A 16,701-nucleotide genomic window follows, 5' to 3' on the forward strand; every position below is an offset into this window, starting at 1 on the left:
GTGTTCCATTGGAGGGCCAAAATGAATCAGGGGGGTAGCAAATATATTTGCAAAATATAATGGTCTTTATGTTGAGTGTATATTTTGCATATTGGCATTTCTGTGATACTTGCTATATTGATATTGCTATGCTTTTGAAAATTTGTTATTCTCACTTATTCATTCCACAAGTATTTATTGAGAGACTGTGCTAGGCACTGGAGATGGTGTGAACTACACAGTGGGTGTCCCACCTGCATCCTCTCAGCTCTCACCATCCTAGTACTGGCCCACGGTGTCTTGCTGCCAGCACCCACAACTCTCTGCATAAGGGCTTTCTCTGAGCCGGAAGCCCTCAGCCAATGACAGATGGTAGTTGGAGGGTACATGACCCACCTTCCTCTCTTTTTGGATGGAAAACTCTGAGGTGCATTCCACACCATCACTCCAAGTTCCCCAAGGGTTTGAACTCCAGTTGTCCAGAGTGTAACCTTCAGGTAACACATCCACCCTAGGCTTCCTTCCCTCTTCCTGCCTTACTTCTTTGTTCTGCCTTTAGTGCTTCCTGGGATCCAGTCCTCATAAACTACCTTCACTGGAATCCTCGAGTCAGGGTCTGCTTCTTGGGGGGCTGGTCTAAGGCAGTCACTGACTTCTTGGAGCTCAATTTCTAACAAAGGCTGCAGACAATAAACAGTAAACCAAATGAAGAAGGTCATGTGTTGGTACATGCTGAGAAGAATGAGGTGACAAAGAGTGGAAAGGGCTCAGAGGGACTCCGATTAAAGTGGTGAGGTCAGGTCCCTCTGGAAGGGCAGTATTTGACCCAAAACCTGGGGGAGGAGAATGAGTTAGGCACAAAAAATAACATGAGAAGAATCTGAGAAAAGGCAAGAAAAAATGCAAAATGAGTGGGACTGGGAAAGAGACCACTGTCGCTGCTTCACAGGGAAGGAGTGGGGTTGGGAGGGCTGGATAGTTGGCATACTCTGGTCATGGTCATATGAGACTCTACACTGATGATCACAAGTTTATACTGAATGCAACGAGAAACCTTTAAGGGATTTCAAGCAGAGGAATGCAATAATCTGATTTATGCTTGAAAATGATTATCTGGCAGTTCCTTGGGAAAGAGAGTAAGGGAAGGCAAGAATGACGCGGGGAGCTGAGTTAGAAGGTTGCTGCAGAGATCTAGGTGAGAGGCGATGGATGGTTCTCAGTACCCACATTCAGCCATTGACAGAGAACAGAATTTATATCTTTGTCTCCTATAGAGAGTTCCATACAGAGTACATATGCATTTATATCTTTGCTTCTATAGGAATTTATATGTATTTCAGTGGTTCTTAGCCTTTAGGGATGAAGAACCCTTTGAAAATCTGATGAAGTCTATGGACTTTCGCTCCAGAAAAATGCAAATATGCATGGACATGCAGTTTTAAATTTGTGATGAGGGGTTGATAAGCCCTGGAGTCAGTTAATAAAACCTCAAGTATATATATTTTTTCTTTGTCTCTGTGTATTAGTTGGGATAGGCTCTCTACCATAGTAAATAAGTCCCCAAAGTGGATAACAGCTCAAACACAATGGTTTATTTCTTGCAGATGGATGAGAGTTGAAGGGAAAATAGCTCAGCTTCTGAGATGTGTTCTACTCTGCCTACACTCACGTAACAATACAGGGAGAATTAGTCATTCATTGGAAGAGCCCTAGGCTATCTTCAAGTCATAACCTCCAAGTTTGCCCGAGATGTTGTCATCATTCTGGCCAGGTAGGAGAGGAAAGAGCATGGGTGACTCACGTAGGAAGTATTGATCCCTAGGCCTGGAAGTGCGACCCCTTGCTCTGCTCCCCTCTCAGTGGCTAGAATTTAGTCTTATGGCCACAACTAACCACAAAGGAGGCTGGGAAATGTAGTGTAGCTGCAGGCCCAGGTGGGAAAATAAAAAGGAAAATACAGATTTCAGAGAACAGCCAGCAGTGTCAGCCATAAAACACATATTTTTCATTATATTTGTCACATAGGAGCTGCTCAGTGTTACTTTTTTTGGAGAACAGTAGAAATAAGTCACATTGCAAATTTGAAAAAGAGAAGACATGAAGCCAAAGGAAGGTTGGTCAGAAGGATACCAATTCCCTTTGCGTCATGATTTCCAGATACAGTTTAACTCAAAGCAAGCCCCCTTCCTCCACTGTGGACATGGGACTTTCTTTTATAAAGGTTATGTCCTTAAGTAAAAGATTAAGATTAAATTGAAGTGGAAACTTGGCCACAAACTACACTTTTCTGCACCCTGAGGAACTGGAATTAATCTGAAGCAAACTATTACTCACTCTGATTATGTGTCAGTAGGAAAGGGAGATGATTATATTGTCAACAAGACAATCCTTTGCATCCATTTGTCCTCCACTCCAATGAGCAGTCATTCTAGTTCTTTGAGGTGACAGTCCATTGGCTACTTAGGCAAGCACTTTGAGTATCTACTCTGGATTCAATACTGGTCCACTCTCTCCCTGCAGCAAAGCAGCCCAGAGATGCCTCTTTCACATGTCCTTTAGGGCTGTGGTCCCCAATCCTGGAGCGGTGGGTGAGTACCAGTCTGTGGCCTGTTAGGAACCAGAAGGCACAGCAGGAGGTGAGCAGGAGGCAAGCAAAGCAAAGCTTCATCCATATTTGCAGGCACTCCCCATCACTCGCATCACCGCCTGAGCTCCTTCTCCTGTCAGATCAGCAAGTGGCATTAGATTCTGATAGGAGTGCAAACCCTGCAGTAAACTGCGCATGTGAGGGATCTGGGTTGCACTCTCCTTATGAGAATCTAATGCCTTATAATCTTAGGTGGAGCTGAGACGGTGATGCCAGCGCTGGGGAGGGGCTGCAAATACAGATTATCATTAGCAGAGAGGTTTGACTGCAACAAATGTATTGTGCTTGAATCATCCTGAAACCATCTCTCGCCATCCCCCACCCCCCGCCCTGGTCCGTGGAAAATTGTCTTCCATGAAACCGGTCCCTGGTGCCAAAAAGGTTGGGGACCACTGCTTTAGGGCATGGGCATGGCCCTAAGAAGTTGGAGGTGAAGTACATTTCTCTCTTGATGAATCATACTTTTCTATCTGCTTCCATCACGATGTTAAAGTTGCTTTTCTTGGGGGTAGACGGTGGTGAGTCTTACCTTAAAATATAAAGAAGTTACATTTGAAAACACAGGAAATTTTAACTTCTTCAGAGTTAGAAGAGAGGAAAGCTGATTTTTTTCTCTTAACATACTAAAACGATTTTTCTGAGACTTAAAAATAAAATCCGGAAACTGCATTCTCTTGTGATCGGAACCCTGCTAAGCGTCACTTTTAGTGTTTGTGCAAGTCAGTACCTACAGGGAAGGTCAGGTTTCTTCCGTGTTGCCTGTTTCTGGCGCCTTTCTCTGATTCATAAATATCCCTTTTCAATCCCCTACATTTTAGCTGTTTCCTTTAAGAGACATTTGAAAAGTAATCTTTTTTGCCATTTATTTTATTTAGCTTGAATTCCGTCTTGGAGTTTTTAAGGTGCTATTTTTTCCTACATTCCTCCTCTCTGGTCAGGGAAAAGGTTGAGCTCTCTTCAAAATAAGGTGGATTTAGTTGATTAATTTCATAATTTAGAGTCTTTGTTGGTTAAGATTCCAACAGGAGGGGCTCACTACAACTACATTTGCTTTTGAAGGAGCCCTTTATTTTGCAGTGAATAAAGTGTCTCTTATTAAACAGAAAATAAAGGAAGGTTTGGCAGGACTCTACTCCTAATGGGTGAAACATCACAGGAAATGGAGAAATTGTTTCTTTTTGGCCTTGTGGGAAAATTTTGCTGGTGCAATTTAGTATTAAAGTTTTAAGACTACTGTTTAAAGCCATCAAGAAAGAGCCGTTGATCAAATAACAGCTTCCAGGGGAGAGGTACCAATTTGATTTTTCTAGAACTGGTCTGTTAAATTTTCCGAGTACTCCGAGGTATAGTCAAAACAATTGCATTCTCTCCTACATAATGATTGTGCTACCTTTAAAGAGAACTTAGAAATATTTCAGCTGTTTAAGAATAATTTTGTTAAAAGTTGGCCCCAGTTGAGTGCCCATTTATTTGTGCCTGTAAGAAAGGATGCTGTATGTACCCAGACCAAAAATGAATCTTAGGTACAAATCCAGTTTCCATTCTCCAGTTGATCTATGGGCTCTAGAACTTGGACAAATCCCCTTTGGGCATTAAACCTATGTCCTGAGCCTCAGACCATCTTACTAACTGGATGTGTTTCCTTACAGTTTCTCCACGTAGACACCTTATTTGGGATTTGTGCCCCAGACCAATGTTCTCATTTGACCCCTAAATCTGTTTCCCTTCTAAGTCCCTTAGGGACTGTATACCTCATTGTCCAAACCTGAAACTTTCATTGTTTTCTCTCCACAACCCCTTCAATTTGCAATTGATTACTAAGTCCTGTCAATGCCCCTAAATATGCCTGCCACTCATCTGCTTCTCTTCACCTTCCCATTTCCCTCGCACCCAGTTCAGGCCACGATTCTCTCATGCCTTGATTTCTCTGAAAACCTCCTTAACCAATCTCTTGCCCTCTGTTTTTCCCTCCCATAATCCTGATTCTGTCCTGTAGCCAAAACAATTTTTCTAAAATTAATCTTGATCATGTTGCTTCCTGGCCTGAGATTTTTATATATATTTTTAGAATCTAACCACAATTTTCACTATAAAATCCAAACTTTTGACTTGGACCTTGCTTAAATTTCTCAGTTTTCCTCCATTTCCAGCTGTGTCAGCCTCTTGACAGATCCAGCATTTCCCACTTTAGGCTTAGCTGGATTACGGACTGAGTGAGCACCCCTCCCTCTGCTCTTTCCCATGCTTGGCTAATTCTGATCTGTTCTCCGAAAGTCAGAGAGCTCTCTCTCGCCCCCACCCCTGAATAGATGCTCCTGGACATATTTCTAGCATGGCTCAGCTTCCACTGGAAGGAAGCTCCTTGTGGGTAGGCCCTGAAGCTCATTCCTTTTTGAATCCTCTGCTCTGCCTTTGAATAAATAAATGAGAATGAATACCTACTTGTGTTTTTCCATGTGTAAGATTGAATCCTGATTACAATATAAAATTTGGTTATTTTTGGCTATTTTGGAACATTGGAAAATAGAATGGGTAAAAATACCTAGATTCTACATCAGGAGACCGAATCCCTGTTCAGTCACTACAAACTGGGACCTTTGCTAAGTGCATCAGCCTCTCTGAGTCTCATCAATCAGCACAGGATAATTCCTCATCCAAACAAAGCTTGGCCGAGCACTGGCGGAGAAGTGTCTGGCTGGTGTAGGTGGAGGCACTTGGTGAATTGTAATGATTGCTCAAGTGAGAGGAAATCATATTCTTTTCATATCTGTAGGTCTTCTTATTGCACCTGTGCAAAACATCAGCTTGGGAGAGGCAGGGCCAGAATGGTTTCACAGGGCACAGATGGAAGGGGAGTATTTGCCAGGTATCTGCTCCGTTAGCTGGAGCTGCACCCATGGTAGACTAGCTGTGGGGGAATATTCACCCTTAGCTTTCCCACTGGCTGGAGCTCAAAAATACACTCCCACCCTGTCATATAGTGTTGATACAGGGCAGTAGCAGTTTGGTAACATGTGTTGAGAACCTTAACCATATTCACCCCTTTCGAATGAGTAATTTCATTTGGGGGATTTATTTTAAGGGAATGATTTTTTACAACAGGAGGGGAGCACTTAAGATGTGTAAAGATGTTCATTGCAGTTGTGTTTATTATAGTGATCAAAGATAATCTGAAATGTGCAGTCAGTGAGGAGTTGTTTATGGCATTGTCCTTCAGTGGGTTCTCTGTAAAATGGAAATGTGACTTAAAAAAAATTACTTCAGCTAAAAGAGCAGTTTTAAGAAATTCCATCTGTGGTTAAATTGAAACTATGTAAATCAAACAAATATAGAAAAACAAAAAGTGACCGGTGGGAAAATAAACTTCATTTTAAATGGGGTTAGTCGTAATTAACAAATCTATAGGCACGACCCTTCCCCGCTAGACTAATAGCTCCAGTGAATGAAGTTCACTGTCTTCTGTGCAAATGAATCTTTATTTGGCCTTGGATCGAGGCCAGGCCTTCATCTCATCTTCTAAAACCTGGAAGGAAGCATTCAGAGGAATATCAATCAAAAGTAAAAATTGGTTTACAAGTTGGAGGGCTGAAGTTGTGGGATACCAGGGAAGGACAGCCTAAATTTACACTCGAACAAGTAATCATGACAGCAACTTTGTAAGGCATCTTTGAGTATGCCAAGAATTTTTACATACATTGTTTCACTTAAATTGGTTCTTCTTCAATCAGTTTACTATCCAAACTGCCTGTAAAAATCACTACAGAGCTGAAAGAGCAGAGAGACACAGTTACTTATTTCGACTCCATTCCCCTTTATCTGCCTGCATCTAGGGATTTCTCTGCTGCACAGAATTCACTTTGAACCCAGTGGAAATTACCTAGAAGGGGATGGATAGTCAGGCCTGGGAAACAAACACCTTTTACCGTGGCTTTATTCACTGGAGGCTCTCCAATGGTTTGGCAGGTCTTTTCTTAACACGTGCCTTCTGGAGGCTGTTGTAAGAGGCACAGAGATGCTGCATGTGGCCCAGTGTCACACAGCAAGTCCATACACGGCAAGTCAGTAGCAGGAATCTGTGTAGAATTAAAATCCCTTTTTCCCCCTCCTGAATCTCCATCTAGCCCAGTGTCACCTCTCCCATGGGATTCTGTGTTCCTTTTTTTACTGCCTGTCTCAGCTTCAGAAAAGATCTGTTTTCTCTTATTATTTTCCCACATTGCTGCGGTTCTGAACTGTAGTGCATTTGTCAAATGTATTGTGTGTGTCTTCACCCCTGCAGCTTTCCTGTTAGATGATTCAATACTAGGCAATGATCTCTCCACTTAGGAGGCAGAAAGAAAGTGAGAAAGAAAGAAAACAGCTTGGAGCCCTTAAGCTTGGGTTTTGGCCATTTTTCTCCAAGACAGGCTGTTGTCTCTTCTCTGATTTGAACCTCTGTGTTCTCAGAATGAGAAATAAATGTTGACACAAAAATCCACGTGTTAGTTTCTGGGTGTTTGATAGGAAGCCTTGGTCCCCAGTGTGGTTTTTGGTTTTGTTTTTCAGTTGGGAGTTTGTTGTGTTATTTGACCAAGGACAGTGCTGACTGCCTCTGGTTTATACTTCTCTTTCGAAGTTTATTTTATGTTTTGTTGTGGTTTTCAGATTTCTCATGGTTTGGATTTGGGAAAGTAAAATCAAGACAAGGTGTTGGTAAGTAGTTACTCCTTCTTTGGATAAGTAATACGTTTATGTTTTTAATTTGGATGAAACTGCTTAGACTCTATTTACATTTGTTGGTCCTTGATTCATTTTCTCTGTTCCTGGTTTGTTGAAGAAGGAGGTCTAGAATTTTTCCAGAAAAGGCATTACTCTTGCTAGTTGAGTTCAGTAAACTTTTTTTTTTTTCATTTTTTGAAGTTGACTTGTTTTTATCCATTGTAAACTGTCATCCCAGTTCTAGGTCATGGTGCATTTTTAAGAAGGTTAAAGAAATAAAATGCAACTGCTATCACAACTGCGTGTACAGGGAATAGTTGACTGAATAGTAAAGGCTGCACAAGTTTGGGTCTTAACTTTCTTCGATTGGCCAAGATGTAATAAAGTTCTGAATTAGTATATCAGCTGTTCATTTATGACCATTTCTCTTTCAAAACAGACTCTAACGTCCAGACGCTGTGATTTGTGCTTGATTGCATTCTATTCCTTGCATTCAGACTATGTACTGACAATTGAAAAGCAGAGTTCGTTGCATACCAAGTGAATGCAGATGATGTAGCTCATCATTAGGATTGAAATCAGGTGTGATCTCCCTGGACCTCCAATTTGTTCAGTATTTTCTGTGGGTGCAGAGACAACCAACAGGAATCGCTTAGAAGGAATGAAAAGGCAGACTGTCTTACATCTTTCCTGTAGGTTTCCAAGATCTGACCATTGTGGGCATGATTAGTATTTCTTTTGGTAGCAAGGTAGACCAGAGGTGAAATTGCAAGGTAGGGGAAGTGTACAAATGGCAGAGAGCTGCTCAGTTTTGAGCCATCCACCCTCTACTTGTTCATCCCATCCATATGAGGAACTCTGTTTCCTTTCGCTTTTGAACCTGACATCAGACCTTGCCCGTCAGAAAGCCTCTATCAGTGTCTGTCCAGTGAGCCAAAGATGACCAGCGGGCTGAAGCTGACTGGCCAGATGGGGCCTGGATGGGGAAAACTCACCCTGACCCTTACTAGCCCCATGAATTCCAAGGTTAAAGCTCTTAACCAGCAAGGGGAAAGTAGAGATGTGGCAAACTTGGAATAGCAAGCTTAAGCAGCTCAGGGCTTCTAGGCAGCTCCCCAGGGGCAAATTTCAGGCACAAAGTGATCATAGTAACTTTGCCAAGATATAAGAAGGATTATCCTGCTTGGGAAGTCTTAAAGATGTCCTGTTCTAGGGTTGTATGGTGTGTGTGTGTATGTACTGTGTGTGTTGGGGGAGGGGCGATAAACTGGAGTTAGGTATTTATTATCTCCAGAATCGTACTGTAGGATGGGGTCTTGCTTCCACTAAATAGAAAATCACTGCAACCACTTAAACATTTTTCAAGCCAGTTTGCACTGCAGAAGAGCACTTGATCCTGGCAAGCTTCAAAAATAGGATTTAACCCTTTTAGGCAACAACAGAGAGAATTCTTCAGAATTGTTCTTCCAGCTGCAGTCCAGCAGAGGTGCTGCTATTTTAAGATAGGAGTTTTATTATTTTTCAGGTACAGTGAGCCCAGAAGTTCAGGAGATGACTGCTATTGAAAAGATAAGTTTGTTGCTCACAGCTCCCAAGAAGAGGGGCCACTCGGTGCCTTGGGGAGCTACACAGGGAAGTGTCAGAGTCTCTCAAGGGGCAGACGGGGTGAAAGGACCATGGACAAGAGCCTTTGGTGTGTTTTCCATGGGAAGAAAAGGGCGAGGCAGGGTGGCATGGCTAGTTTGAGTGATTTCACCAGGCCCTAGGGCACAGAGGCTGTCCTGAGTTGTTACGTACCTGGCTCTGGGGTGGTTAGGGCAGGTGGACGGTGGCCTGGAGTGTGAGAGCCAGTTTAGGAAGGTGGTTGGGGGTGTAGACTCTGGATTGGTTGGCTTGCAGGTGAGAGGTGTGATCTCAGGTAAGGTATTTACTATCTCCAGGTACTGGCCAACGAGTGTCAGCAGGGCCCCAGATGTCAAAGCATCAGAATGCAGAAAATAGAAAGGTGTGGTTAATATATCTGCTCAAGAGTAATAATCATCCCCCTGCACCTTGAAGGTATTGTTGGTATTGAGAGAAGAAAACTCCTTTCCTAGATGACCTTTATCAATTCTTATCACAGGAAAATAAGTCTAAGTTGGGCTTAGAAATATCTGTAAAGTCATATGTGCATGATATGTTACCAAGCAGCTCTGATAAAAGAAAAAAATGTCTTTTTGCACCTGAGACATATTAACATAAAAATGGGCTAAAAAATGTTTCCTGGCATAATTCATGTTTGCCGGCTCAGTAATTAGAACTACCTACCCCAGACTCGGCAGATGTGTACATACCTATCGATTTAAAACTTTATATTAATATTATATTTTTTCAAGTCCTCATCTGAATTTCTTTTAACATGCTGTGATATGCCCCTTTACTCTTCTTCTTTTTCGAGGTGCCTGCTCAAACACATGCACAGACACACAAAGGCACATCGCAGGATTTTCACAGACAGGCTGCTGTCAAATTGTATAGACATTCATTGTCCCCACTGAGAGCTTCTTCCCCCTTCCCAACTTTGCTGTGCTTTGCATTCCATTATATCAAAATGTTCGTAGAAAAATGGGCTTAATCCCTGCAACCTTGCCAACCATATCAATCTTCCCGATTTTAGAACATCAATAATGGGGAAAACAGCACTTGAATTAATATCCCACTTGATGAATTGTTGAGGTTTATGTGTTGCTCACATTTGTCAACAGTGACTTTGACAAAGGGAAAAGGCTTTTGGAAAATTATCTTTGGTGCTTTTTATTGCCCCTACACTTAATCCCCCCACCTTCCCAAACAAGAGCCCATGCCCTTGAGATCTGTTACATCAGAGTCGGGGGTTTAATTGGAGAGGTTAGGGGAAGGTAGGGGTGTGCTTTTAGTGGAGAAGGAGAAGCAGAGAACGAGCCCCTTGGTAAGGACTCCACTGTATACTTGGCAGAAGATTCAAAGCCTGAATCCCTGGAGGAATCTCAAGATTGTCTTCTAGGTATCAACCTCCTCAAAAATGATTGAATGCTGCTGTGATGTTCATGGCATGAACATCATACCATCCTGGGCCAGAGGAGAATTAGAGGAAAAAGCACCTGGGGTTGAATGCATTTCTAATCATTGCAGGGACCTCAGGAGGAAATATTGTTAACCTTCTGACAGCATGCGGAGTATTGGAAAATGAAACTCCTGCATTTCTGGGGGCGAAGGTTGTGGCCTGGAATCTGAAATGTACAGCCTTGACTGCATCCCCTCGGGGAGCTCATGGAAGCATGCTTTGGTAACCTCACAGGAGGGGACAGCTGCTCTGGGAACCAAGCAAGGGAACCAGTGGTGAGAGCGTTTCATTGACAAGATGCAGAAACCTTAGCATAGCACATCTCCATTTTCCATCACTGGCCAGAAGCTGGCTAAGCTAGGCCTGTCAAGAAGCAAATCATAAAACAGAGATGGTTAGGGATATTGGAAAGAACTTGTTTTTATAGTTATTCTTGGCAGGATTTCTGCTCTTTACTAACACAGGTGAGCTAGGCACAACATGAGCACAACTGGTGGGCTTGCGTTTGCTTTGAGTGTTCTGTGGCTTCTAAATTGGCTGTGTGAGGACTTGTTTGCAGAATTGAGCCGGAGTGTATCATTAAAGGCAGCTTAAATGCACATCCCCTTGAGAGAATGCTTCAAAAATTACCTATAATAGCAGTTGGCTGCCTCCTACATAGTTTGTTTAAGACAGTTAGCTGGGGAATGTCCAATTGTTATCACTACAAACTGTGATAATCCCCATACAAGGGGAAAAGAATGGATCTTGGAGGTTGGGGGATGGGTATCATCATATTTCCTAGGGGATTTAAAATCATATGACATAAGTGCACATATAAGAATAACATTTATTGGGTGTCGGGCAGGGGGGAGGGGGAAGGAGGGGATGGGTATATGCATACACAATGAGTGCGATGCCCACCATCCGGGGGATGGACACATTTGAAGCTGGGACTTGGGGGGGAAGTGGGAGGGCAAGGGCAACATACGTAACCTAAACATCTGTACCCCCATAATATGCTGAAAAAAAAATCGTATGACCAAAAGACTTTTTTTTTAGAATTGCCACACTTCTCACCGAAATAGTTAAGTGTGAGGAAAATGGCAGCGGATGGATGGAGGTGCTGAAGCATGCATTTTGTGGGAGGTTTGGATGAAAACGCATTCCCTGGTGCAGGAAGTAGCAATTCAGACTTCCCTTCCCTGGCATGGCATTTGCCTTAGCTGGGCCTTTGATTCTGTCTTTTCACTCCCCTTTGTCTCTCCTCCTTCTTTCTCTTGGCTTAGGCCAGTCATCTGGCCAGTGGTCTGCTTCCGTGGGACCCTGCGTGTGTAATATACATCTAGGGGGCTTTGTCCACTTTCCACGTATGGAACGCCTGTCATGAGCCACCATGATCTTTGCCATTTTTAAGCTTTCACATAGAATTTTATCTTTGCCAATCTATTTTTGGTTGCAAACACTGAGTTTAGCGGTCAATGGACACATTATTTAGACAAGATACAGTAGACTCTGCGGGTGGGCATATACATTCTGAGACTTTGGACTAGAAAATTTAAGTTGTATGACAAACGCTGTGATTATTGCTTTAGTATAAAGACACCCAGGTAATGACTCTATAAATAATAGTATAGCTAAAAGCAAAGCAGGTAACTTTGCCATGGGATTGATCCATTATTGTTATGAAGATATTTTACAGGCAAAAGAGGTGTGGGTACTCCCAGAATACAGAGAAAGAGGAACATAGTCACAGGACAGTCCAATGCGAATCTAGTCTACCAGTTAATGTTTGTTTAGTAATACTTAGTGGTAGTACATACTCATGAATCACATTTAAGTTTTAATACATTTTCATATCACTAGTCTTACTCCAGTCAAATAAAATAACAAGCAAGTATTATTTTGCACATAAGTGGATGAAGAGGTACAAAGAAGGTAAGTGACTTATCCAAAGAATGGAGAAAGGAAACAGGAAACTCAGATCTTCAAACTCCCAGAACAACTTTCAGGGCCCTGTGATGAAAGTTTCAATGACAGAGTGTTCTAGAGACATTCACAGAACAGAGAGGAAAGCTTCATATTAAATTACAGGAGAAGGAAGTGAAGAAATTGGAGCCCTCACACACTACTGGTGGGAATACAAAATAGTGCAGCCACTTTGGAAAACAGTCTGGCGGCTCCTCAAAATGTTAAACATAGAGCTACCATATGACCCAGCAATTCCACCCAAGAGAAATGAAAACATGTGTCCTCACACAAACTTGTAGATGAATATTCATAGTATTAATAGCATTATTCATAATAGCCAAAAAGTCAAAACATGATGAATGAATAAATAAAATGAGGCATATCCACACGATGTAGTATTATTAGGCAATACAATGGAAGGAAGTATCGATGCATGTTACAACATGGATGAATCTTAAAAACATTATGCTAGGTAAAAAAACAAAGTTAAAAAAGATCACATATTATATAATTCCATTCATGCGAAATGCCAGTCCATAGAGATCGAGTGTAAGTTTGTGGATGCCTATAGCTGGGAGTGGGGAGAATGGGGAGTGAGTGCTAATTAGAGTGGGTGAAAATGTCCTACAATTAATTAGAGCATAGTGATTCTTGCACAGTTCTGTGAATATACTAAAACCTACTGAATCGTAATTGTACACTTTAAATGGACAAATGTTATGTATGCAAATCATAGCTCAATAAAACCCTTGATTACAGGAGAATATATATTTTTTTCTAACTCCAGGCCCAGCTTCGGTTATCAGCAATGACGACGACTCTGCCAGCCCACTGCACCACATCTCCAATGGGAGTAACACCCCATCTTCTTCAGAGGGTGGCCCTGATGCTGTTATTATTGGAATGACCAAGATCCCTGTCATTGAAAATCCCCAGTACTTTGGCATCACCAACAGTCAGCTCAAGCCAGACACATGTAAGTACAGCTGTTTATACTTATTGGTCCATTTGCTGCATCAACCAGATTGTTTATCAGAGCCCCTGACAAGGATGGCTGGGGGCAGGGTTGTAACAAAACGTCTGAGGATTCTTACAGCTTTTGGCCCACGGAATAGGTTCTTTAGTTTGTTGCTTATGGAATTTTCAGGGTGTGTCTCCTATTGGGATGGGAACTGTGGGAAGATACTGACTTCTCTTGGGATCCATTTCCCAAAACCATTTGTCAACATGAAGCTGGAATCAAGGCATGCTTATCTTGAAAAAGAGACAGAAACCAGAAGTATCCTTAGAATGCACACATATCAGTTACGGATGACAGGCAATTGATGTAATTTAAATTTGGTCCATTGAAAGTAATTAAAATATGCACTCTTGGTAGTTGGGGAGGCTCTGTGTTGCACACAGGTGGTATCAATTTGGGTAGTCCTGTATTCTTTGTTTAGTCCTACTTCCCAGCATGAGACTTTGTCATGATGCCACAATAGCAAAGATACATGACAACAGATTATGTGCGTGTTAAGTGTGATGACTTATTTTTCAGAACCAAATGGACCCATTAGCCTCTGTTGGCAAGCTTGAGATTTTTCTTAGAGCATTTTATCCTATTTTGTGAGCCACCGCTCAAATATAAAAAATGGAGCATAGCTTTAAGGACAACAGAAAATAAACCCACAGTGGACAAACAGGCTTATGCCATTGGAACTCCAGGACTTCCCTCACACGTGAATCAGGTCCTGAGGGCTATGACGTCAGGTGGTCTCAATCCCAGCAGTTCCCTGGCACTAATGAGTGGGTATCTTCTACTTGCATGTTCGTATCTTGTCTTAAATACCATTCTCCTACCTTGTCTCAAAGGTAAGGTGGAACTATTGCAAGGTTAGGCTTCGGGGATTGATTTTGTGTTGAGAACTCTCATGGGATGAGGGGGCTCAGCAATGCATATCAGGTCTGTTCATATATAAGAAGTCACCTATAATTTCTTCCTATTCTTCAAATTTATCCCAAGGTATGTTTAAGTTTGGATTTAAGTGTTAGGAAGAACAGTATCATAAGCTTTTGATGTATGACATTGGACCCTGCCATAGATTTGGGTTGAATCTGTAATGTGACAAGATAAATAGAATAATGTGTGCAAAGACTGAGCTCCTTGAAATAAAAGATGTTATTTGAAATTAAGGTATTATTAATCCTAATACTGTCATTGTTGTGGAACAAGGTAAGTGGGGGATTGCTTAACATGTGCCTTCTTTGATGAGAAAAGCATCCTCCAAAGGCCCTTGAAATGCCCTGCATGCCTCCCAGTCAAGTGTGGACTAAGACAAAGCAGGACACTGTGATGGGAGCATCTGTCATCATTTTGATTGTTTTCCCTGGGAATAAAGCCCTTTGACACCTTTGTCACCACCACTACTAGGCGCTGCAGTTAGCCTGGGACTGTATTATAATTGAGGTTGACCAAAACCAACATGCCCTCCAAAAGTTTGCGTTTTTTTTTTTTTTGGTTGATGGAGGAAGGATAAAGCTGAATAATCAAGTAGATACCATCAGCCTCATGCATCCAATAAGAGAAAATGAACAAACGAGCAGGAAAGCAAACAAACTGAGTGACGCATGAGATCCCATAGAAGAAAGTGGACTAGATGTCTGAAAGTGCTGTCTTCCCGTAGAAATCTTTAAAGAAAGTCTCAAAGGTCATTTCCTTAATCTGGAGTCCTTGGGGATTTTTTGCAACGGTTTTGGTTATTTTTGGAGAAGTCTTGGTTTTGTGGCTCAGCCACTCTGTGCCTCCCCTCAGCCCTGGCTCTACCCACTTGTCTAAACCTTCCCTTCTCCATCGGGCAGCTCCTTCCTACGAAATCTTGCTGGGTCCTTCCCCCAACTGTCCTTTCCTGGCTTACCGTTCAGTCACTCGGCATCTTATACCAGAAGATTCTTTTTTTCCAGGTTGAAGCCACATATATGCTTCCATGACTTTAAAAGCACTTAAAATCACACATCTCTCATGAATTCTTTTTCAAAGAAATGGGATGAAGAAACAATTTCCTTTCCTTCCCTTCACCCTTTTGTAAATGTCATTTTTTTATCCCATATTTTTTTTCCTTTATCTTCAATGTATCTGTTTTCTTTTGTTAAGAAGTATGACCACTTTCGTGTATGTGTTTCTGTAGTGTTGTCTAGGTTAGATTGTAAGCTCCCGGAGAGCAGGGACATCATCTGTTGAACTATTCCTGAAACATGATGTATCTTTGATGTTGGCCAGATGTTGAGCAGATGTGGCTATATATGACTGAAATATTAATTAACAGCAGGCTTGTAATCAGAAAGATGACTCATAACCTTTTTCACTGGCCTTATTCTTATCGAACTTGCCTACGTAGCAGTTTACTTATTAGACATGTTGTTAACAGTATATTAGCCAATTTAAACAGATTTAGATAACAATTTTAACAGAAATAAGCTTTGACAACAAATAATTTCTTTGAACATCCTAATTATAGGATGTGCTTAAAACAAAATATCACATGGACAGTTCACCATCCCTGTCCTTGACCCATCAGAGACTTGGGCCACAAACTGGCATATTTACTTCTCTTTCCTAAAGCTGCATGCTGGTCAAAGATGTGGACTTCAGAATATATGTGTGATCTTATAAAGAGTGATCCCTGTCTCATTTCACTGAATTGTAAGATTTTAGATAGTGGGAAGTTCAATTCATTAAATATTTATTCATTACCTGTAATATTCCTATAATGCTAGGAACTAGGGATTCCATGAAAATAATGGCTGTTTCCTGCCTCCTCGTTGGGGAGGCCAATAGTTAGATCATCATATAATCACAATGCAGTGTGTTAGGCACTATGATAAAATAGGTTAGAGCAATCACCTTGAGGGATCAGACAGGTCAATATAAAAGCCAGACTGGATTAGAAGAATGATAAGGGGTAGCGAAGGCCATGCTGGAGCATGGGCCTGGTATTACTACATACTCTAATTTTTCAGGGGAAACAGGCATTTATTGTTTTCTGTGAATTCCCCAAGATTTAAGGCACTGGGTGAGAGAAAATAGGACTACATCAGCATGAGTCAGGTTTGGTCCATAGTCCACCACCTGTTTGTGATCCTCTGAAGTAGACCTTAAAGCTCGATTAATACAAACACCTTATTTTACAAATGATGTTCAGAAGGGGCTTGCCCAAAGGGATACAGCCTCAATACTTGCATAGCTTTGCTTGAACAACAAAACAACAAAGAAACAAACAAAACGTGATCAAATCAGATTTATTTAAATGACACATAAAAGCATTTAAGTGAAAGGTGGTGATACATTCTATCCCCTGAAGTAGTT

At 41.7% G+C, this 16,701-nt stretch overlaps 1 protein-coding gene across 1 annotated transcript in view; it reads left to right on the top strand.

Moving 5' to 3' along the window:
- Positions 1 to 16,701, top strand: part of NTRK2 (neurotrophic tyrosine kinase, receptor, type 2) — a 353,532-nt gene that overhangs the window by 171,603 nt on the left and 165,228 nt on the right. Inside the window, exons 15-16 of the mRNA XM_012640056.1 lie at positions 7,271 to 7,318; positions 13,144 to 13,332. Coding sequence (XP_012495510.1) covers positions 7,271 to 7,318; positions 13,144 to 13,332 — 237 coding nt within the window. The remainder of the gene's footprint in view (positions 1 to 7,270; positions 7,319 to 13,143; positions 13,333 to 16,701) is intronic.

The sequence above is a fragment of the Propithecus coquereli genome, unplaced genomic scaffold (assembly GCF_000956105.1).
Source record: "Propithecus coquereli isolate 6110/MARCELLA unplaced genomic scaffold, Pcoq_1.0 Scaffold147, whole genome shotgun sequence".
Taxonomy (NCBI): domain Eukaryota; kingdom Metazoa; phylum Chordata; class Mammalia; order Primates; family Indriidae; genus Propithecus; species Propithecus coquereli.